Genomic DNA, 23,410 nt, shown 5'->3' on the forward strand with positions numbered 1-23,410 from the left:
TGCGATTGTTGGGAGCCCAAAGATATCTACGAGTGCGACTGTAATAGCTTTTATCCATTCTGGCAAGTTATTATTTGGACCAGGATAAGGCGCTTATGATTTTCCCAACCAGCTGTTACTCCAGGATCAACCCCTTCGAGCCAGAGCTGCCAGACCAATATCAGTCCCTGGAAGATTCTTTTATCAGATCTAGGATGATCTTCCGTGAGTCACAGACACTTCGTTTCATTACGACACCATCTGGGTCACTACTATAGAGGGAAAAAAACAGGGCGCCATCCCCAAGTTCGCTCGAAGGCATCGTCCAGAAAATGATTGCCAACTCCCGGCGAGGTAGACAGAGATCGAATATTTCGAGTAGTGTCCTAATTCACCAGCAAAGACCATGTTGGATCATTTTATTCAATTGGGATAGATTCGACCCAGTCTCGGCTCTTTCACTTTGACGAAATAGGCCATCGCAAAAAAATAGGGATTCCTTTGAACCCTCTGGGCCTTGGCAACTACCCTATGTCTGGAGACTCACTGTCAATCGGATCAAACTGCTTCGTTGAGTTTTTTCAACTGACTTCAAATCATTACCCTTCTTCTGCCTTCTTATCATATGTATTTTCCATGGATCAGATTCTTCTGAAATCAATTCGGTTGCGGAAGGTATGGGTTTTAGCTCTCAATTGTATGCTTCACATAGCGTTGAATATTCTACTGTCAGAAAGTAATTTTCAGAAAGAATGCATTCAATCAAACGAATCGCTGTTACAGGGTAGATACTAGCGATTTCATTCCTTCCACTACGGGATAAAGCCATTTACCAGGTCTATCCTACCTCAATAAACGATAATGAGCGTTATAGAACATTGACATACTTTGGTGAACCTATCAATAATATCTCTCATTTTTTGAAAGGGGCAGACTGGGACGTGGCCTATCGGACAAATGATAATTTAAGCGAATTTATTAAAAACAATAAAGAACACTAATGAAGAAAACTTTAACGTCGGATAGATTAGCGGTACATTGATTTGTGGTTCTTGCCCAAAACTTTATAATATTGGTCAAATGGGAAGAACATTTATTCTAAAGAATAGAAGAACATAGAGACGTAGTTTCTTGAATGTGAAGACAAATTTCATTTTTTCAAACCATTTTCGAAATGTAGGCATGAGGTCAACCACGACTGTGAAGTGTTAAATTTGAAAGAGAAAGCTTTGAAACTCAATTTTTTGGAGTGGAGTGCTTAAAAATTAATAGATTCAGGAATTCTGAAAATCTACCATATGACCAAATAGAATTGTATTCTTTTCATCTTGTGAATCTCTTTTTATTATTACACGCTTCACATTAGCTTCACCTGTATGTATGTGTGTTTGTTTGCTTGTAACTCTCAAGTTCGCGATCTGTATTTGACAGAATGATCGACATTATTGCTTGATCTATTCGCGGCAGATGGCGCTGTACGACCTCCTTGATATATCGACATTATTGCTCGATCTATTCGCGGGCAGATGGTGCTGTACGTAACCTCCTTTATATATAGACATTATTGCTTGATCTATTCGCGGGCAGATGGCGCTGTACGTAACGTCCTTGATACATCGAAATTATTGCTCGATCTATTCGTGGGCAGATGGCGCTGTACGTAACCTCCTTGATATATCGACATTGTTGCTTGATCTATTCGCGTGCAGATGGCGCTGTACATAACCTCCTTAATATAATTCGAACTCAGTTTACATGTAGTTCTTCATTTGAAAAAAAAAGAAAAATGAATATAGTTTAAAAAACTGAAAAACACGCTTTTAAAGAACAACGAACTAAAAAGTTGAAAATATTTTCAAATAAACTTAAAACAATAACGAACGAAAAATACTTGTATTATTGTGAAAAAAGCCTGGGCGCTTCGTGCCATATTTTTTATATATCAAGCGCCCGTCGCTTTTTCACAATAATACTAGTATTTTTCGTTCGTTATTGTTTCAAGCTTATTTAAAAAAAATTATTTTTAACTTTTCAGTTCGATGTTCTTTGAAAGCGTGTTTTTTAGTTTCTTACACTATATTTTTCAATGTGAAAATTGGTATTTAGTTTATTTATTGGGTTGGCAAAATTTTTCTTTTACTATGTTTAAATTTTTAATTAGTTCTGACCTTGACTCTGGTGAAATTATTGGTCATTGAGTAGGTACGTAATATGATTCAAATTGTTATTATATAGAACACAAATTGTACCCGTCCATTTAATTTGTGAATTTTCTTTTAGTAAATTTTCAATTAGTTTTTACCTGAACACAGGTGAGAATTAAAATTTCCTGTTTTTATACCACTTGTATTTGTAACTAACGGTACGAGTTTATTGTATTCGTTTGAAAATGTCTTTGTAGAACAAAACTGCAGTAACGATAGTTACAAATACAAGTTGTATAAAAACATAGAATGTTTCAATTCTTGAAGTTCATAGAATTTGGATGGTATGAGAATGCTTGAGAAAGTTATTGTTCACGAAATACATGTTGCGGTTTTGTCCAGTGACAATAACAATAACGTTTTGAATAACTTATGGATTTGTATCATTAGACACCCTGCATATTTCGATAGAAATTAAAAGTATAGTTTCAAAAATGTAGCACACTCGATGTTTTGCTAGAGTTATATTTGAAAAACAGAGCTTCCAGGTTTTTTCATGTAGACTTTGCAACGCACACTTTGATCAAGTAGACTTCGGACGACGCGGCGATAAAACAGAAAGAAATTGTTCAGTAGTAGCTTTCAAATGTTGAGAAAGTTTTTCACAGCAGTATTTAAAACACGTAGTTCCAATAAAACTGATAACAATTTATACTATATTTACTATACCAAAAAATGAAACTTCAACAATAATGAAAACGATAAAGAACAAACAATGAAACATATTTCTTCAGAATTGTCTACCAGCTTCTCCTACACACAGGCGACACCTTTTCTAAACGTTTTTTGCCGAATTAATTATTTCAATAGAAGTGAGAGAAGCAAAACTTTGCATCACTGCCGCTTCCAATTTGTATCTAGAATTAGTCGGCAATTTGAAAATAAGATCTTTCAACCTTCCCCAGTCCATAAACGTTGGGTCCGGTGACCTGGCCGTCCAACGGTTGGGTCCTTGGTTGGCTATCCACTTATTACCAAAATTTGCAGCCAAAAAGTTGGTGACAATTGCAGTGTTGTGAGGCGAAACCCCGTCTTGTTTAACACATATTTTTACGAGCTCCATCAGCGGCAATTCATCAACAACAGGTTCCATATTTCGACTTGAAATTTCTAAATATCTCTGAAATGTGGGAGTGCCATTAAAAATAAACTAGCCGATAATTCTACCTCTGAAGACACCTGCCCACACACTGAATCCAAATCTTCCTTGACTTCTCTGCTCCACAATAGAATGAAGATTTTGATGTGCCTAAGTATAAGAATTACAGCAGTTGAAAATGCTAGCACTGATCACATACGCTTCATCTGTCCAAATACAATTTTTTAAAAATCACGCACTTGGTTACAACTTTCCAGGAACCACTGGCAAAAAGCCATGCGGTGTTCAAATCTCCTGGTCTGAGTTGATGAACTCATTTGATCCTGTGTGACTTGAATTAGAGTTTTTTCAAAATCCTCCTAACATTAATGCTTGGTAGGTAGGCCTGTTGATGTTTTCAAATTTCGCATTGACGTTTTGGGATCATTTTCAACAGCTCCTGAAACGACTATTTCTTTCAACTTCTTATCTCTATATGATTCATATAATTTTGGCCTTTTCTTTTCAAATTGATCACCATCAATTAGGTTGTGTCGCAATCTTGCGAAAATATCTTTAGACGGTTGTCTTCTCTTTGGCACCGTACATAAGTAAACATAAGTAAATTCACTCCCGTCGGCCTCTTTGATGTTTCGGGTCGAGATTTCATTTTTTTCCTGGCATGTGGCGGGGCAGGAGGGTGTAGACTAAGAGCTGTTGTGCACCTATGCACGAGGTTCGATCAAAAGATATGTGACCATGATCTGACTTCATCATTACTACGAGGAACTCCCAATGAATGTCTCTATTGATTATGAACTGTTTAGGAACTAATGGAAAATAAGACAAGGTGGTGATATAAACGTATATTTTATATAGTAAGATCATACAATTTAGGTCAAAACTTATGCTAATATATTTTAAAGGTTTTTTAGAATGATGAGTTTTTGATTTTTTGTTTATCATTTGTTTTCAAATTTCTATTGGCAAATTTCAAAGTATAATATATTCTTACCCTCGTGAAAAAAGAAAATAAATAATACAAAGGAAAATTATCATAAGGGTGAGAAATGTTGATTTTTGAAAACATTGTTTCGAGCTGGTTACCTATGCAATCAGTGGCACATAAATTGTTGAAATGATTAAGAAATTCTGTCTCTAGATGAATGATACACAGTAAAAATGAATCTGGAGGCATATATAAACTTCCAAACTGTTTGGCTACCATATTACTATGTGTCTTGAAATTGCTACATACATTTGTTTCATTCAATGTGGTACTAGCCTTCGTGGCAAAATTTGTACATACTTCACATGAATGTTTTCTTAAACATTTTGTCAAAAGATATCCACAAACATAGCCCAAGCTGTTGCTTTCTGGAGTGGCTAGAGTTCCATAATCATTTGTATAGGGATTTTTTGGAACTTCCACAAGAATCTTCATTGTATTTATGTCAGCATCTGTAATATTAGATCTATGATATTATAGACTGTTAGTTCCTTCTACCTGTGTGAAATACTGAAGAGTAAATTATTACAGTTAATTTGCTGAAAAATATTTTCATTTCATCAGAAAATCAATTTTCAATGTTCCGGAAAAAGGTTTATTGTAATGTTTGACATCGTCAAATCGATTTGAATTCAAAATATCAAAGACTCTATCCATTTTTTCAATGAATGTAGCCGTCCCTTTTGCTACTGATGGTATCTGATTGAAACTGGCATAAGTATCCTTCGCTGTAGCTACCGAATGACTGAAAACTTGACTGGCTTATTCAACCTTCATCCTTTGAAAGTTAGTTGAAAATGAATGTGAATCATAAAGTTCGGGAGTTAGTCTATATTGTTGTCGATGACTTTTGTTCGTTGTAAATACATCAAATTTCAAAAAGTCATCGAAAAAATGGTTTCTGCTACGTTTCAGCAGATGAGGAGTATCAAAAAAGTAAAATAGTTTTTTCTCATCGACAAATAAATATGGCTGCTCTACAGTTACTTTGCCATCTTTTCTGGCAAGTGTATAAAAATTGAAACCCGAATCTGAAATGATACCCCTAACTCATTATCCAGTTTTTGATAATTGCCTAACACCTTCAATCACACTTCAAAACTCCGATTGTTATGTCATTTTATATCATTACTTGTGAGACATATACTTTTCGTGAAGTTCAATTTCATCAAATTGATTTCATAAAAAAATGTCTGCATATATATGGTCTATAACAATTCATTATATAATTTTTGTTATATGTTCATAATGAATATTAGAAAAACATAAATTTTTCGTCGATTGGAAATCGACAAAAATTAATGCCGACATCACCCTGCAAATTACAAAAACCCACAGCTTGACACTTGTTCATTTTGAAAGTAGACACGAATTTTTCACAAATATAAAACCACCACTTATAACGACTCACTCTGTAATAATATTCCATGCCTCAACTTGGCTCGCTTGTTAAACCCATCAGATTCAGTTGGTTGCCTGTAGGTTGGCTAAGCATGAAATTCGAGGTGGGGAATCTTGACCCAAATATGGCGGAGAGTGAACTTACTTATCTTTACTTCTATACGGTGCTTCTGCATTTTCCCCGGTTTGTATAAAACTATCATATCCCATTTTTCATCATTCTCATTCATACCTACTTTATTGCGAATGTATGACAATTAAACAAAAACCACTAATTGAAGAGCGTTTTTACTGCCTAAATCAAAATTTTAGAGTAAAGATTCGCATTCAGGAATATTTAGAAATAGTCTATCAATAACTATTGATATCTCATTTGAAAATATTAGTTTTTTATATCATTGAATTCTACACAAAGAAGTTCTTTGGAAATGTTTTCATAGAAACAAGAAATTTTTGACAAGAAAAAAGTTACAGCAACTTTTCGGCAATACACATTTTCGGAAAACATGCTGTAACTCAAAAACGATGATAGATTTCTATACGCGGTTTTCAGCATTAGGTATGTTTGTCATAAAATTTGACCCTCCGACACACCCATCAGTTTTCATCAATCTAGTTTGAAAACAGGAGTTTTCCTTTAAAAGTGTCCAATTTGGCACACTCTGTACCATTTTCGAATACTCTCGTTGTTACTCGATTATGCAGAACTATTCACTGGCGTTTTGTTTCACTGGTGGTTTGCTCGCTTGAACGTCATGGACGAAATAACAGTCGAGGAGTATATGACCTTTGTGAATGCATTTGCACCAAAACATGATACATCAAAAAAAAAGTTTGATTAAGAAGTGAATAAGAGACAAAAATCACCTGATTGTTAGGAACTGCGTTAGGATCAGTGCTCTGTACAGCCCAGGACATTACCTTGTTGGGAGTACTGGATGAACAGCCCTGAACATCACCTGAGCATAGGCTTACATAAGCACAGATCTGTGACCTAAGAGACAACGTTCGACACTCCAGTAGACGCTACGTGTACCGCTTTATCCAGACATTCCAAAGCAGTCCAGCCGAGTTAGTCAAAAACACGAAGAGCACACCATTCCGGGCACAGGCTTGCAAGCTGCAAGATAGTCTTTGTCCTCCGACGAAGCTTTTGTTATGTAACAGCCAGTTACGTAACAGGAGGAGCATTGGTCATATGCGCCTGAAGATAGGAAGCAACGACCATCCAAAATAGAGAGAGAGAGAGAGAGGACGATACATACGATCTTTTGTGTGTTGAAAATTTTTCAAGTGAGTCAGTCTGAAACTGACATTGTTGTTGGATAGAATAATAAATATTGTAAAGTTGGTGGTCTAAAGTGTTTTCAAATCGTTGCTAGCCAGTGAGGGATTCTTAACATGATTGAAGAGTAATACGAATTATTGAACAAAATCAGTTCTACAATATTATTTCCATCCTGCCACTTTTTAAGCATTAACTAATAACTTCTATATCTGACAAATATTTCTAGCACACATAACGGAGGTATAAAATGAGATTGCATTTTTCTTGTAGGTACTAATATTTTTTAAGCTTCACGCAAAAGCTTTAGCTATATTTCGTATACACATATTAGGTATACACATATTCTGTAGACTATACTTACCTATCTACTGCGCCGTTCATGAATTTATCATCTATGAAACCTTCAACGTGGAAGGTCACATACTCGTGCTTATGTCCTACAGAAACTGTTTTAATATATACTTACCAAATTGTTATCGTATATAGATAACATATGTGCAATCCTAATTCAGAAATTATTTTAACCCTTATGATAAATAGCAAGTTAACATAACATATTCTTTTTGATTATAAAAATATCATTTCGTAGTGCTGCTCAACTGAGAACTTTAGGTGGGGGTCTTTTTAATAAACGAAATCGTTTAAATCTGATTAGCATTCGTTTAAATTCTAGTTAGTATTGTGTGGAAGTGACTTCGAAATGATCAAGACAGCTGTAAGTACGATTTGAAAATTCAAGTTATTGTTTTTTTATATTATTTCCAATAATCATATTAGCTCCCACCTCACTTGCTATCAGTAATTTAACAAACTCGAAGGTAAAATCTTTTCATTATTTTTGCTTCAACACCACCCTTCACTTGAATATAGTTCATTTTTAGAACCTGAAATATTATCCGCATCATTTTTAGGTTATATTTATATTTAAAGGCAATAAATATGTTTCAACCAGCCACCAGCTGCCGCTAACCTTCGTAGATAATATTTTATCCATAGGCGTGCCAAATGGTGTGCTCGACAAAAATAAGTTGTTTTGAATGCAACTGAAAAAGTTTATTCTGTGTTGGTATGTTCTTTGTTTGTTGGAGGTGAATAATTTGAAAGTGATTTTTATCACTTACTAGAACTCTCAGAAAGTTCTCATAAAAATTTTCGCCTTTTTGCACGCAGTACCGAGTACAGCCGAATGATAACACTGCCTACGATTGCTCATAGAAAATAGAGCATTTAAAGCATATTTCAAAAACCGATTGGGTTTATGTTTCAAAAAATGAAGGTATCCAGTACATAATAATCCTGTAATAAAATTAATCCAGATTTTTTGATATTGATATTAGAAATATTTATGACACACTCCACCCATACTTACACGTTTTTGAGAGTTTTAAAAATACCTAAGTACATCAAAAAATAGAATTAGTTTAATTATTGTTAGACTCCGTATCGATGAAGAGAGTTAGGAGGTTCCTGTGTTCGAATGATAAATGTACTGAGAGCGGATACAAAAATGTGAACTTGCATCAAAATTATTTTCGAAAGACAAGTTCAGAAAATTTGTAAAATAAGTCCTCTAATTTTCATTCTAGTGCTATTCCTCTAACAGTCATCTGAACTGTCTAGGATTGAATAGTCCATCCTACTCATCCAAGCAACAACTATGTGAACATTAGTTCGATCTCAACTCTCTGACGATCGATGTTCAGTCCGAGTTGTGCGAGAAATCGCGTGTTAAAAAAGTAAAACCTCGAGTAGCATAAATTCCGACTTCTGAGAGTTAAGGGAGCTACTTAACGAAAAAATGAATTTGAAACACAATTTAAAACTTCAAGGGAAACTCAATCACATAAATTTTGGTAGACTTTTTCCTATTTCAACAAAGGTTTTCTTGTTTGAAGGTTATGTTTCATAACCAATGATGATGTTTCATGATGAGTTTCACTAGTTCGGACTTCCATTGTCTAATATGTAAAATGATTTGAAATCCCCGAAACAACTGAAAAAGAAGAATTGAAAATAAATAGCTGAAAATAACAATTATATTAAGCAAAAATAACCTGAAATGAAATAATACTGAAATAAAATACAAGTAAAATGAAAACGATTGAACAAAAAATAAAGAAATACAAATGAATATAAATAAATAAAGTTAAGAGATTCCAAGCCACGTTTTTTTTATATTAACCTTGGGAGCTGTCTGACTTGTCCATTTAATCCAAGTCTCCAGGAAACACTGCAGCCTCTTGGGCTTATTGCGTTTGTTCTCCCATCTTCTCATGACAATTCCATCAGTCTCGTTCCCTGTACTAGTTTGTACAGGTTCCGTGTTGGATGTTCGTCATATTCTTTTGGGCGTAATTGTACGTCCATATATTGCCTGCCTCCTGTGATTCAGTGCCTCACATTCGCATAAGATGTGTAGAGCTGTTTCTATCCCTGCATTGCATAATCTGCAGCTGAGGTCTCCATTGTACAGTTCAGGTGTTCTCTGAGCGGGCAATGACCGGTCGGTAGCCCTGTAATTATTCTGAGCCGGTCCCTACTATATTGAAATAGTTCTTCGGTTCTTTTCTCAGACGGTTCCCCAATGAAGGTTCTACTGTGTTCGTTGCCAGATACTTTTGTGAAATAAAATACAAGTAAAAATAGAACAATTGAATGAATAAAAATGAAGAAATGAAAAAAGAAAATAAAAATAAAAAGTGGAGATATTCCAAGCCACGTTAGTTCACGACGTTTCGATTGTTAGTATTTACAATCGTCTTCGGATGATGACTGGACTCATTCCTCCGAGAGATGACTATGTGGCGTTCGAGTACTTTCACTTATCCCCACTTTCCATTTTTCCGCTTCACTGGTTCAGTGGGAGATGACCGTTTGGCGGCCATTTTTCGCTTGATGATAGGTTTCCATATGTTGCGTATCTCAACGCTACCTTGGCTGAATACGTTGTTGCATGTATGCGGCTTCCTTGAATTTTCTTCTAAACCAATGTTCCTCTCTGAGTATGATCTCAGCTTGGGACCACTCGATGTTGTGTTGATGGGTCCAAACATGGTCTGCTATTCTTGATTTGCTGGTTTCCCCTCGCTGTGTGTTTCTTGTGCTCGGCAATGCGAACATTTAATGGCCTCTTAGTTTCACCAATATATACTTTTCCGTACTCACAGGGTATTCGGTAAATGCAATTCTTGGAATCGGAGTCCGCGTTTGGTGGCCTGGTTTTCGTGAGGCTGCTACGGATAGTGTTACCAGATCTGAAGCAGGTTCTGATGTTGTACTTGGAACCAATTCTTCTTATCCTCTCCGATAATCCTCTGATGTAGAGAAGTGCAAGCACTGGTTGTGACGGCATTTCTTTCTTGCGAGGCTCCTGCTGTCTTTTAGCCAAAGTCTTTTCTACCATCGCTTTGGAGTAGCCATTCCGTTGAAGATCATTTTTGATGACGTCTAGTTCCTTCTCGAGACCTTCCTCCGTATTACAGAGCCCGAAAGCCCGGTCTAATAGAGTTTTGATGATTCCTCTTTTAGTTGATTGATGGTGGTTGGATTCGTGGTTCAGATACTGTCCCGTGTGAGTAGGGTTTTCGGTATACAGATGTTTCCCACTTAGTGTCGGTCCTCTTCACCAAAACGTCTAAGAATGGCAATTCGTTGTGGATTTCCTTCTCCATTGTGAAAGTGATGGAAGGTCTCACGCTGTTCATGTGTTTCAGGAAGGCGTCTAGTTCAGTATTCCATATTATGAAGATGTCGTCAACATATCTCAACCAGACCCGAGGTTTCTTGTGGGCTTCTTCAATGGCCAGAGTTTCAAACCACTCCATATATATATGTTGGCTATTACTGGTTAAAGTGGCGATCCCATTGGCAGTCCCTCATCTTGTGTAAAGAATTCGTCCTTCAGTTTGAAATACCAGTTTCGTACACAGCATCCTAGTAATTCCATAATTACTTCTATAGGTAAATTCGTTTTCTCTTTCAGGTTCTAGTCTTCGGATAGCTTTCTCTGTATGATTTGGAGTGCTTCTTCGACCGGAACGTTGGAATAAAGGCTTTCCACGTCGAAGCTAATTAGTTGATCTTCTTGTGTGACTTCAATTGTTTTTTTTCAGTTGTTTCGGGGATTTCAAATCATTTTACATATTAAACAATGGAAGTCCGAACTAGTGAAACTCAAAAGGTTTTCTTGTAACACGTTTGAATTGAAATGTTATTACATTATTAGGGTAATTCGAGTATAACTGAATTCTGCTTATCGATGAGAAGAACCCTATTCAGATTATATGAAGAAACATACATAAATGCCATACGAACGTGGTTCAATAAAGTTTGAGAAGTTTGAAATATTTTTCCAATAAAACAGATTTTTAGGCTGGACATTTTGTTATTCCAACTATGAATTAGGGCAGTATATTCCAGAATACGCAAGTGCTCTATAAACATATATTTTGAACCACTCGTGAAATGTTATAAACCATTTTTGCTACTGTGTGATTGAACTTCTTGAAACGCGATCGAAAATTAAACTGCTTATGAGAATATACTTTTATAGTAAGGATCCTCAAAAACAGGGGTTTTGTGGAATGCGTTATGCGGGGTAAAAGTTCAGTTTTGGTTGTTTGTATTCGCCTGTCTCTGTTGTGAAAGTATGGAGAATAAAGAAGTAACAACATATATTGTATCATGGGTCATGTATCATGTTAGAAATAAAAATAAAGTTTAAATTTTATAACCTTTTCTTTTCTTTATCTTTTCTTTCACTTAATAGGTATTTATATTTATAATTCATTGTCAACCCCATCTCTAAAGTTTGACTTCTCTCAATTCAATCCGTATATCATATTTTTTAACTATAAATAAGTCCAACTGAGATAAATCTGCACAATAAGCTTTTCCAGGCTGAATACGACACTTTTAAATTTCAATCAATAACTGTTTCAGTTTTGAACATTTCAAATTCAATTTCAATTCAATGCAGGACAACTATCTGCTTTTCAAAACTTGTTCATCTTCAAAAAAAGGTATCTTGAACTTTGTTATATAAGTAACTGTTTTCAAAAAAATCGGCTCTCAATTCATTATATATATATATATATATATATATATATATATATATATATATATCATAATAATAATTTTTTCAATTATAATTCATTACTTTCCCAACAGTGTTTTCAAAAGTAATGACATTTTGGTTGAAGAAACCATTTTAGCTTATTATTTCAATGGGTACATTTACATTTTGACCTATAACTCCATTGAATATAATTGATAATGCAAATAGATAAGTACTGTATCGTATTGACTTTCGGTTCATCAAATAACCAAGATAGTCGGTGATAAATATGGGTAAAAAGGTTTCAGTAATCAGTGAAACAGGGTAAAGAGTGATTTTCGTTGGTTAGTCATATACGGGGAAACAATAAGAATTATATTCTGAAAATTGGCATCATTAGGTTTTCTGGTTTACTCTATAACATAAAAATAATTACGTTTATCGTTCACTTTTAGCCTTACGGGAAATCGACACCAACTTTCTTATTTCAAAGATATACTTTGTATATATATTTTAATATTTTTTAATGCCTGGCATTATTTTAGAATGAATTTCCAAACAGCACAAGTACCTACGTTTGATGGACATAGTGAGCATGTACAAAAAAAAATATTGTGCATTCTAGAGGAGTACTCGGGCCAAGCCTAGCCAAGGTTTGACTTGAGCTCGGCTCGGCACGATTTCGAAAATCCTCCTCTCGGCTCGACTTTTAAATCCTCAGCTCGATTTCGAGCCAAATCGACCCAAACTGAGCTATTATTATTCATTCTTTCTCATATTGAAGAAATACTAATATATTAACTCCTCAAATTTGCACCTTACAGCAAGGCAAGGAATATGAAGGAATTTTCGGAATTTCACCCCCAAGAGAGTGCTTGAACCAATTACGATACTTTAGTCATTTATAACATTGTAAACATAAAATTTTGTATTCTGCATTTTGGTTAGATATAAAAGGAAACTTATCCCTAGGTTTTTCCAAATTATACCTCAAAAATGGGAGAAAAAGTCGGCTGAATTTCCTTGTGACATTTTTAACGTTAAAAGCATAAAATTTGGTACTGAACCTCTTTGCTAGATATAAAACGACAATTTCATTGGGGGTTTTTGGAACAATCTCAAAGGAGACGATAATTGAGCTGTACTCCCGCCATCTTTTGATACACAAAACTCGGTATAAAATTTAATCAGATATTTAAGGAAATCGATACCGATGGTTGTAAATTGCGTAGTTCCAAATGTATGTACGATTTTTAGAAGAGACAAAAAATGTTTTGAATAATCAAGTTGTTGTATAGTTTAGTGTTAATTGTTAATTTATAGATGATGTTTGTGGATATTTGTTTCTTTCAAAATTTTTGACATAATACAGTAACATGTGGTTTCTTTCTGAGTTGTTAAATTTGGAAAAATAAAATTTATTTTCAGATACTGCTTTGACCATTCTGGAGTTTATCTTCCTTTCCACCAGATAGACAAACAGTTTACCAACTTCGGTATCGATATGTTATGTCAAAGGTCGCAAAAATCAACCCTCAGGAGGTTGAAAAGGGAGCTAGACCCTCTGATTGCACTTATACTTGAGACAACCTATTCCTGGGTTTAATATAAATTCACCTCTAAGGAAGAAGGGTGAGAAGGGGTCACGTCCCTCTCATGATTCGAAAAGCTAGAAATGGCTCGAGAGGTCGACTCGGCTCGGGCGTGATCTTGAATAAATACGGCCAGGCTCGAAACTCTGTTCGTGAAAAATGCCGTGGCTCGGCTTCGATTTCGAGCTGAGCTTCTATCTTAGCCGAGCTGTGGTTCGAGCTTGAATACATATCTAGTACGTACTAGGGACGTGTAGAGATTAGGGCCAATGTATGTCTTGAAGACGCAAGTCCAGATTCCAGGCAAATATATATTCTCAGTTACGTCCATTTTTGGTTCACATCGCACCTAAAATGGATACGTTTGGGAAGTATTTGGATCCAGCGAAAAATACGTTTCGTAGCTCGGCGGCCAATTTCGTATGAAATAATAGTTTAAATAAAGTTTTCCGTCAGAATTTCGGCCGACCTATACTAAAATTTCATAATAGTAGGCACTACTTTCTCAAAAATTTTATTACATCAAAACGAAAACATTGTTGTCAGGTTGTGACTCTTTATATGATTCTCATTAGTTCGGACTTCCATTTGTCTAATATGTTATGATGTGATATGTTATAATGTGATTCTATATATTTTATCGTTCTATATATTTAATCAGATGATGAAATATCTAGAATCACAACCTGACAACAATGTTTTCGTTTCAATGCAATAATATTTCTGAGAATTTACTGTCTGTTATCATGGAATTTCAGTATAGCAATGAGAAAACTAATAATATCATTTTGAATTCATCAACATTTTGTAAATAAAACTCACTGAAGGTGCAGCGTCTTCGGAATACAGGTTGATGAAATTCAGACACATTTTTCGCCAACATTTTTGAAATATTCAATATTTTTTTAAGGAACCCAGGATATCAACTCATTGCATGGAGTACTTTCTAGCTAAGGACAGACACATTCTTTCACATAGATAGTTTTTATACAATAAAATTGTATCAGAAGTTCCATTGAAAATGTTTATTATTTTAGAAGTTCTGAAAAAAAATTATTTTCTATATTTCTGAATTTTGTTACTCTGTTTTTAGAAAACAGTGCATTTCAAGATGTCTTACTCAATAAATATTGTTAAATCAACAAAAGAGAAATCTCTCCAATATCAGTAACATTACACGTTGTATAAAAACAATAGTAGTTTTTTCATATCATGATCCACCAAAATTCTAGCGACTAACTTACGTTCTGCTTGATAACTATATTGAAACTTTCAAATTGATAAATATAATTTTGGCACATCATTTCTGATGGAACTTTACGATTTTTGTATTTTTTGTACAATTTTCATCACTATAATAATAATAATAATAATTTATTTAGCCACTGAGGTACAATATGTACATATGGTATGTCACAGGTACTATTTATACTAAACGTATACATTTAAAATATAGCAAGTAAGTAAGATATAAAGTTTAAAATCTCAATGAGAGTTTGTTAGTATACTAAACAAAATAAAATAAAACTCAGTTGAAGTTGCCATCCAGATACTCTTGTACATTATAAAAACATTTTTCAATAAAAAATTCCTTAGTACTTTTATGAAAAATATTGTCTGATTTGGAGTTTTTTAAAAAGTTGGGTAGTTTATTATAAAACGTAATAGCACTATACTGGGGAGAGTTTTTAAATTTAGATGTGGTGTGGGCTGGTATTCTCAATAAGCTACCATGCCGCGTGTTATGATTGTGGGATGATGCATTGGTTGCAAAAGTGGACAGATTTTTTCTCGCAAAATTAACACATTTGAACAGATAAATTGATGGTGCCGATAATAGTTGCATTCTGACAAATATCGGTTTACAGCTATCTCTATATTCCATATTGAAAATCAATCATTACAATACGTTTTTGTGCTACAAATATCCTATTAAAATCTCTACCAGAACCCCAAGACATTATATTGAGTGAAATATGGGAATAAGCCATAGCGAAATAGATTGCCAATAGACCTTGCTGGTCAACACAGTTTTTCATTTGCTTGATCGCAAAATATGCTTTATTTAGTTTTTTACAGACACTATCGATGTGTTGATCCCAACTTAATGTTTCATCCAAAATTGTTCCTAAAAATTTAACTTCGTTTGCTGCATTGATATTGATATTATCGCACTGAGCTAATTCACTTATGGTACCCTTACTTCTATTATGAAATCTCATCGATACCGACTTTGAGGTATTCAGAACTAGACGATTACGATCACACCAGCTTGTGAACTGGTCTATAATCACTCTAACTTTTGTTAGCAAATCATCTGTAGTATGTCCAGCGACTGTAATGGTGGTGTCGTCAGCGAACATAGTTAAATAGCAATCACTCATATATTCCGACAGATCATTGACAAAAATTAAAAACAATAGGGGACCAAGAACAGAGCCTTGGGGAACCCCCAATCTAACCTCGCGTTCATTAGACATTGAATTTATTTGCTTTACAATTATGCTACGACCACTCAAGTAAGACTTAAACCATAGTACTATGTTATTAGGCAAACCAAGCACACTTAATTTGGTCAACACAAAATTAGTTGATACCGTGTCAAAAGCTTTGGACAAGTCAAAAAACACACTGATAATAAAATCATTTTTATCAAGTTTTTCATAAATATGACTGAGAAAACAATAGCTAGCTGTTTCAATAGAATGATTTTTCCTAAAACCTCAGTTATTATATTATCTTTGTATATATTTTTTCTTACATGTCTCCATATTTATCAGTCCATATGAGTTAGATCAGGGAAATACTGGCCAAAGAAATGGCCTATATTTGGTAATCCATTTATTATAGAGACAGTGATCAGATATAACCACTATATCTATGTACTGTACAATCTTACCGACAACAAATATCCCCTGGTTCTGCAATAGGTGAATTGTTCACTGCATCTCCAACAGTATTATATGGGAAGTTACAGTAAACGAAAAATCCAGGTCCTCGAGTAATATGAATATTGAATGATTGATTTTTGATAAACTTGCCATCTCTAGATATACCTACTTCAAAGTTTCGGGTTGAAATACTACTAGTCAACTCATCAGCACCCCTTTCGATAAATTTGAATGCTGCAACAATGAAAATTTCGTTTGTTGAAAAAAAAATAACTGTCAGGACAGGATTTTTGGGAATAAATATTTCTGGCTTCCTACTATAAAAATAGATAAACTTTTCATAAACGGCTAAAAGATATGAATATTCCAATGAAAACTCTTCACAGATATATGTAAATCATACACAGAAATTTCTTTCAGATACAAACTGAAAACAACTACTTTCAATTATGAACATTGAATTACGTAGAAATGAAATTTCATATCATCAATCTCTCATGTATTATTTTTTGTAGCGTTTCTGTTTATGATATGAGTTTTATTCCTATTAGAATTGTTTGAAATGAAAACTGAATAAGATGAAGTGATTAACGGAAGAACGCATTTCAACCTCATTTAATTTTTGTTCCATCTTCGAAGTTTCCAGATCCTATACATTGATGGAGAAGTAGACAGCCAAAGGGTTTTTTTCCAAAGACTCCGATTTAACAGGATAATAACTTATTTGAATCTCTGAGTAAAGTTTTTTCAATTTATACTTTTATTTCTAGACGTTTCCGTTAATTCGTACGATACGAAGTTATTCAAATGTTGCTCCAACAACCAAACTCTTCATAGACGGACAATTCCAAGATTCCAAGGCGACAGAATGGGTGGATTTACACGACCCGGCTACCAACAATTTGGTAACGAAGGTTCCACTTTCAACGAAAGCCGAAATGGAGTCAGCTGTAGAGTCTGCCAAAAATACCTTCAGTTCGTGGAGTAAGACATCAGTACTAACCAGGCAGCAACTGATGTTGAAGCTGCAGGCGGTTCTCAGAAGAGACATGAAAAAGATAGCGGAAAATATAACGCTGGAACAAGGAAAGACTCTGGCAGATGCTGAAGGAGATGTTATGAGAGGATTGCGTAAGTTTGAATGCATATGATTATAATAATAATAACAATTAGATAGAATAACAATAGAGTGTCTACATGACAGAATGGTAATGGATGTAGCCTGTAAGTCGTCAGGAGTTCGTATCCCCTTCTATGCATGGTCCGCCACCATGAGAGAGCAGGAATTGGAGCAATTCTCTTTTGGACAGCTGCCCGAGCAGCTGGTGAACTTGGTTCAGTTTTCGACACTGAACAAAGTGATCACAACTCTATCACCGAGTTGGAACCCATTTAGCGAGAGGTCCATATAGTATAGAGGTCCATTTGTAGTGTATCCTCAGTGAACATGAATTTCCACAAAATAAACAAGTCGTCAATCGAAGAAGCCATATAAAAGCCGCAAAGATCCCCTCACTTCTGCGACAACACAAGGATAAGCCAAAGCATGGGGTCTTCTTCAATAGCATTGAAGACGTTGGCTTAGCAAATCGCCTACCTTTCGCTTTTCTCAGGTCGAGTGGTAACTCGACCTGAGTCGGTAACTGAGGGGTTCATCATGGCATGCAAGGATGGTATCTTTAACACTTCAGTCTACCTCAGTCGCGTGATGGGTATAGAGGTTCCTGACACTACGTGCCAGAAACTCTAATGTACTTGCTATCAGCATGTCCAGCATATGCGGTTTCGGCCTATATCCATCGACATAACGCGACCAGAGTGCTTCATTACCATATATGGCACTCTCACGGTATTGACGATACACCGGTGTTACCTACGATCCGGGGGATATTAAATCCGCCGTGGGGAACGAGAAGTGCCGAATTCATTGGAACTATTCGTTTTCCACTCTCAGGCTCAAATAAGCTTATAAGTCTGATGTATTTCTTCTCGACCACCAGAGCAAGACATATTTGTCGTGGAGTTTTCAGCTCCTGGCGAAACGAATATCGTCAGAAAAGAGGAGGAAAAACAGATTAAATATCGAGATTTTCTCTTCGAACTCCGCAGACTATATCCAGATCACTCTGTCAAGATGGTTGTTCTGATTATTGCAGTCGTGGGTGGAATGATTCTCTCTACTCTCGAATCTTAAAATCATACCGGCTTGCCGCACTAAGACAGAAATCTTAGCCGGACAGATGCAGAAGGCTGTCATTCTTGGCTTACTGCGCTTGCTCAGGGCACATGATTCTTGGACCCAATTATCACATACCTCACCGAGTGGAAATTGGTCGTTGGTTGATAATGCTGGCGCGCCCTCCCGAATGTATCGGAGCTATTTGGGATAGGGCCTGACCAGCGCATGCTACGATAATAATAATTTATTCATCAAAATATGCAATAAATATAAATATATATTGAAACAATAGTATTTTATTATTACATGAATAATAAGTACTCACAAAAAGTGAAACTTAGAAAGTGGGGAGTAAACGAACATATTTAAAATGTGTTGGTTACAAACATCTACACCTGATTAATTTGATTTTTTTAGAACACACAACGATTCTCGTTAAATTTCGCAAATAACCATCGATAATGGATTTCTCCTGAGCGTGAGATGACAAATTCTAAACAAAATTGTGTTTTTTATTTAATACGGCCAAATTCATGGAAAAACATTACATAATAGAACATAACTCGCTACTACTACTGCACTACTACTACTACTGTCTACTACTGCATACAATGTCAAGAAATAATTCAAAATAGATGATCAATACGTTATACTGGTTTACTGAGATTTTGTTTCAAATGACGGTTTCGTTTCAAATCAATTGCAAAATCGATTCAGCGTATCAAGTGCTGTGTGATATGAAAAGTTGACATTCAAGAGATCATTTCGTTTAATTGGTTTGACTTATTTCGACTGAAAACCATTGCTTGATTTTCTTTTTATAAAGATTCTTCGAGGTAATTATTCTTAATTCAATTGGTAATTTATTGAAGATTTTCGGCCCAAAAAATATGTGACTTCTTTGTGTTAAAGTTTTCTTAACAAGAGGAATATATGTTGTATGATATTTATTTCTTGTTTGATGTGGATGTTGAACGTTATGTATATTGTTCATTCAATTGCTTTTCCTAAGTAAAGTTCTCACAATATAATTGTTTGATGTTGAGAACATGAACTAATTTGAAAAGTTCATCAGATGAAAAGGTTCGAGTTTCAAGGACTAATAGATATTTTTACATAACTAAAATTGTCAATATTGATAAAACATTGAAAAAAACAAGTTTTGTGAAAATTTGCATGATGTTTGTGAATTTCAATATGAATTTCGATGTAATCATATCCCGATGATCATGTGTCATTAGAGACTACCTCATCTTACGTTTACTAGGCGGTTGATTTCTTTGAATACACAAACGTATGGAGGCGAATCATTCAGAACTACTTTCTACCTATCTTCCAATATCAAAATACATTCAAGTAATCTGTTACAATGAATACAATTCTTTCAGAGGTTGTGGAACATGCCTGTGCGGCTGGTACATTACTAATGGGGGAATCATTACAAAATATTTCGAAGGATATGGACATCGTATCTTATAAACTTCCCTTAGGAGTAACGGCGGGTATCTGCCCATTCAACTTCCCAGCTATGATACCATTATGGATGTTCCCTCTTTCTCTTATTGCCGGTAATACAATGATCCTCAAACCTTCTGAAAGAGATCCTGGAGCGACCATGCTATTGATGGAGCTGCTGAATGAAATCGGCTGTCCACCTGGAGTTGTGAATGTGAGTTCTCAATGAATATTTTCATGTCCGGAATGATTCAATTTAACATAGAATAATAAATGGATACATAGTGTCTACTTAACAACATTATGCAGATACACGAAATAAACATAATTTTCACTATTATAATTCATTTCAGTCATCTATATAATTGATTGCAGTCGTATATGAAGTTTTTTTTGTTTGTTTTGTTTATTCACACTGGTAAAATATAGTTTTGCAACCTATTTTATGACCTCTTCTCTTTCATCAGTAGGTCACTTGTCGTATTTAAAAGTATTAAATCCTTATACATCATCAGAATTTATAAGAAATCGAAATCAAACATTGAAGTCCTTTCACTTTTGTTCCGCGATTCAGGTTGATCCAATGAAAATTTTCTTTGACGTCAGACAGTCTTTTGTTTTAGCTCAGCCAATTGAATATATGTTTCTACTTCTTTTCACTTTGGTGTACTAGGAAGTCATATAGTCAATTAGAATTTAGGACTTCCTTATTCGCAGATCACAAACTAATCCAGTGGTATTCACATCTTTTTTTCAGTTACTCAAAATTACACTACTAACTAGTTTTCTAAGGACTAATTATAGACCGATCGCTAGCAAGACTCTCATTTTTATTATTGCAAAAGGTAAAGAGAATAATTACTTTCCCAATTCAAGTCATGATATTCCGTGCCATTTTGAACATAACATACATTTGTCAAGTACGCAGGTATTTTATTTGAAGGAAACTGAATGGCAGACGATCCAGTCACTTAGGAGTCTCAATGATATGTTGACACTGTCATGTGATCGAATGACACACATCTGCCATATTTTTTTTCAGGAATTGGATCAATTAGATATCAGGAAAATTATCGATTGATGTTTTCCGGAATACATCTTTTCCATTTACTATAACATTGGCTATAATACTACTTCTACAAGAACATTGAGTTATACAAAAAACACTACAAAACCTTATATATGAAAGAGCATAGATATAAAATTTCATTCACATGGAACCCTATCATATTTAATGGTGTTTTCTGGAACTTTCTTTCGGGTTGTCTTCAACATGCATTTCTTGCATGAAATCACGACTTTATGTTATCGGGAGAGGCAGTTTTCCTTTTGTCTTGACAGTTCGAAAAAGCATTCATACGATTTTTTCATTCAATCGCAACTATAGGAACGTAACTCAAATTGAAAATGAAACATTTTAAGAAAGATTAGCTTCTAGGAAAGAAACACATTTGGGTTTCATCAGTCCGGACTTCCATTGTCTAATATAATATAAATTGATTTGAAATTCCTGAAAAAATATTAAAAAGATTAACCGAAAATAACAATTTTATTGAACAGAAAAAACTGAAATTACAAAGAAATAACATAAAACCAAACAACAACCAAAAAAAATGAAATATTGATAAAAGCTGAAAATAAAAAATTATTATTAACAAAAAATGAAAAATAGAAATTGAAAGATTCCAAACCAAGTTATGTCACGAAGTTTCGATTGTTAGTATCCACAATCGTCTTCGAGTGATAACTGGACCTATTCCTCAGAAATTCGACTATTTATAGGTCATTCGAGTGCTTTTCCTATCCCCTCTTCCCTCTCACCGCTTCATTGGTTTTAGCGGGAGATGACCGTTTGGCGGTTTTAGCGGGAGTCATCTCCCGCTAAAACCAGTGAAACGGAGAGAGGGAAGAGGGGATAGGGAAAGTACTTGAATGACCTATAAACAGTCGGACCTCGGAGGAATAAGTCCAGTTATCACCCGAAGACGATTGTGGATACTAACAATCGAAACGTCGTGATATAATTCGGTTCGGAATCTTTTAATTTTTACTTTTCTTTTTTTGTTAATACTAATTTTCAATTTTCAGCTTTTATTAATATTTCTTTTTTTGTTATTTTTTTGGTTGTTGTTTGGTTTTATCTTATTTCTTTGTAATTTCAGTTTCTTCAGTTCAATAAAATTGTTATTCTCGGTTGATCTTTCTAATATTTTATCAGGAATTTCCAAACAATTTATATTATATTAGACAATGGAAGTCCAAACTGATGCAATACACCACGAAACATTGTCAACCACCTTCAAACAAACACATTCGGACTCTCAACTTCTCCATCTTCAAACATTTTGCCATCTTCTGGTGATGTCTGGAGTTTAGAACTAGACAGTCTAGTTCTAGTAGTATTTTGTGTGAATCATGTGTGATAATTGTGATAATTGAAGGTATAGAACGTGATGAAAACTGTTTTTATTTTTGCCCTGTTTTGGGATTTTTGTAACTGTAGGACAGAGAACAATCAACTCATTTTCATTTTTATTGAATGGCGCATGTTATTTGTTCACTATCTACCAATAATTCTGTATTGACAACTCATGATTACTATCTCTTTGTAATACTGCGATATTTGGTAATACTATATGTTCTAATCTATTGCACCTGCAAGTGTGCCCCTTTCAATAATTGAAAATCGATTTCGACAGTTTTATCCTCTGTGAAGAATCCTGCACTGACACCTGTCGGATATAATCCGACGCCCTTTGTGGTATTAGCCAGAAGAGTAGTTGTTTTCTGATAGGTGTCAGTTCATGGACCTACTGTGTAGGTAAGTGAAGACTGGCCTGAACGCATTGTTTCTTTAGATTATTTGATTTGTAGTATTGTCAAACGTATAATTGAATCAAGTTGTCTGCTATTGAAACTATTGTATGTATATAACTTGAATGAATATAATCATTACACCTATACAAACACAAAAACAAAGTGAATGGTTACTTAAAATTTGTCATTAAACTTCAGAATGTCCCAGGAAGGAGTAAAATACTGGACAAATTGAGTTTTAAAGATAAAATTCAAATTACTTTGTTTGTTAGAGAAAATCATGTAACTAATCGTGAGGCCGTTGATATTTCCAACATTGGATACCCTAATAAAATTGTACATTTCACAATAGTAAGTGAAATACATACTAAGTATATACAAACCAGTCTTACAAGTATAATGAAATCAAATAAGTTGTAATAACTGCCATTGCGATGGTTAACGTAAAATATCATTTTATT

At 34.7% G+C, this 23,410-nt stretch overlaps 1 protein-coding gene across 3 annotated transcripts in view; it reads left to right on the forward strand.

Moving 5' to 3' along the window:
* The first annotated feature begins 600 nt into the window (after positions 1-600).
* LOC111509331 (probable methylmalonate-semialdehyde/malonate-semialdehyde dehydrogenase [acylating], mitochondrial) overlaps positions 601-23,410 on the forward strand; it is a 29,367-nt gene continuing 6,557 nt past the window's right edge. For 2 of the 3 annotated variants that reach the window (XM_074181924.1, XM_074181925.1), the window contains exons 1-3: positions 601-654; positions 17,269-17,629; positions 20,066-20,346. In XM_074181924.1, coding sequence (XP_074038025.1) covers positions 616-654; positions 17,269-17,629; positions 20,066-20,346 — 681 coding nt within the window. In that variant the 5' untranslated portion in view covers positions 601-615. Of the gene's footprint in view, positions 655-7,442; positions 7,675-17,268; positions 17,630-20,065; positions 20,347-23,410 lie in introns of those variants that run through there. The other variant, XM_074181926.1, reaches the window with a different exon arrangement.

The sequence above is a fragment of the Leptinotarsa decemlineata genome, unplaced genomic scaffold (genome assembly GCF_025532065.1).
Source record: "Leptinotarsa decemlineata unplaced genomic scaffold, Ldec_3_MD MMD2_tig00026328_RagTag_RagTag, whole genome shotgun sequence".
Classification (NCBI taxonomy): Eukaryota; Metazoa; Arthropoda; class Insecta; order Coleoptera; family Chrysomelidae; genus Leptinotarsa; species Leptinotarsa decemlineata.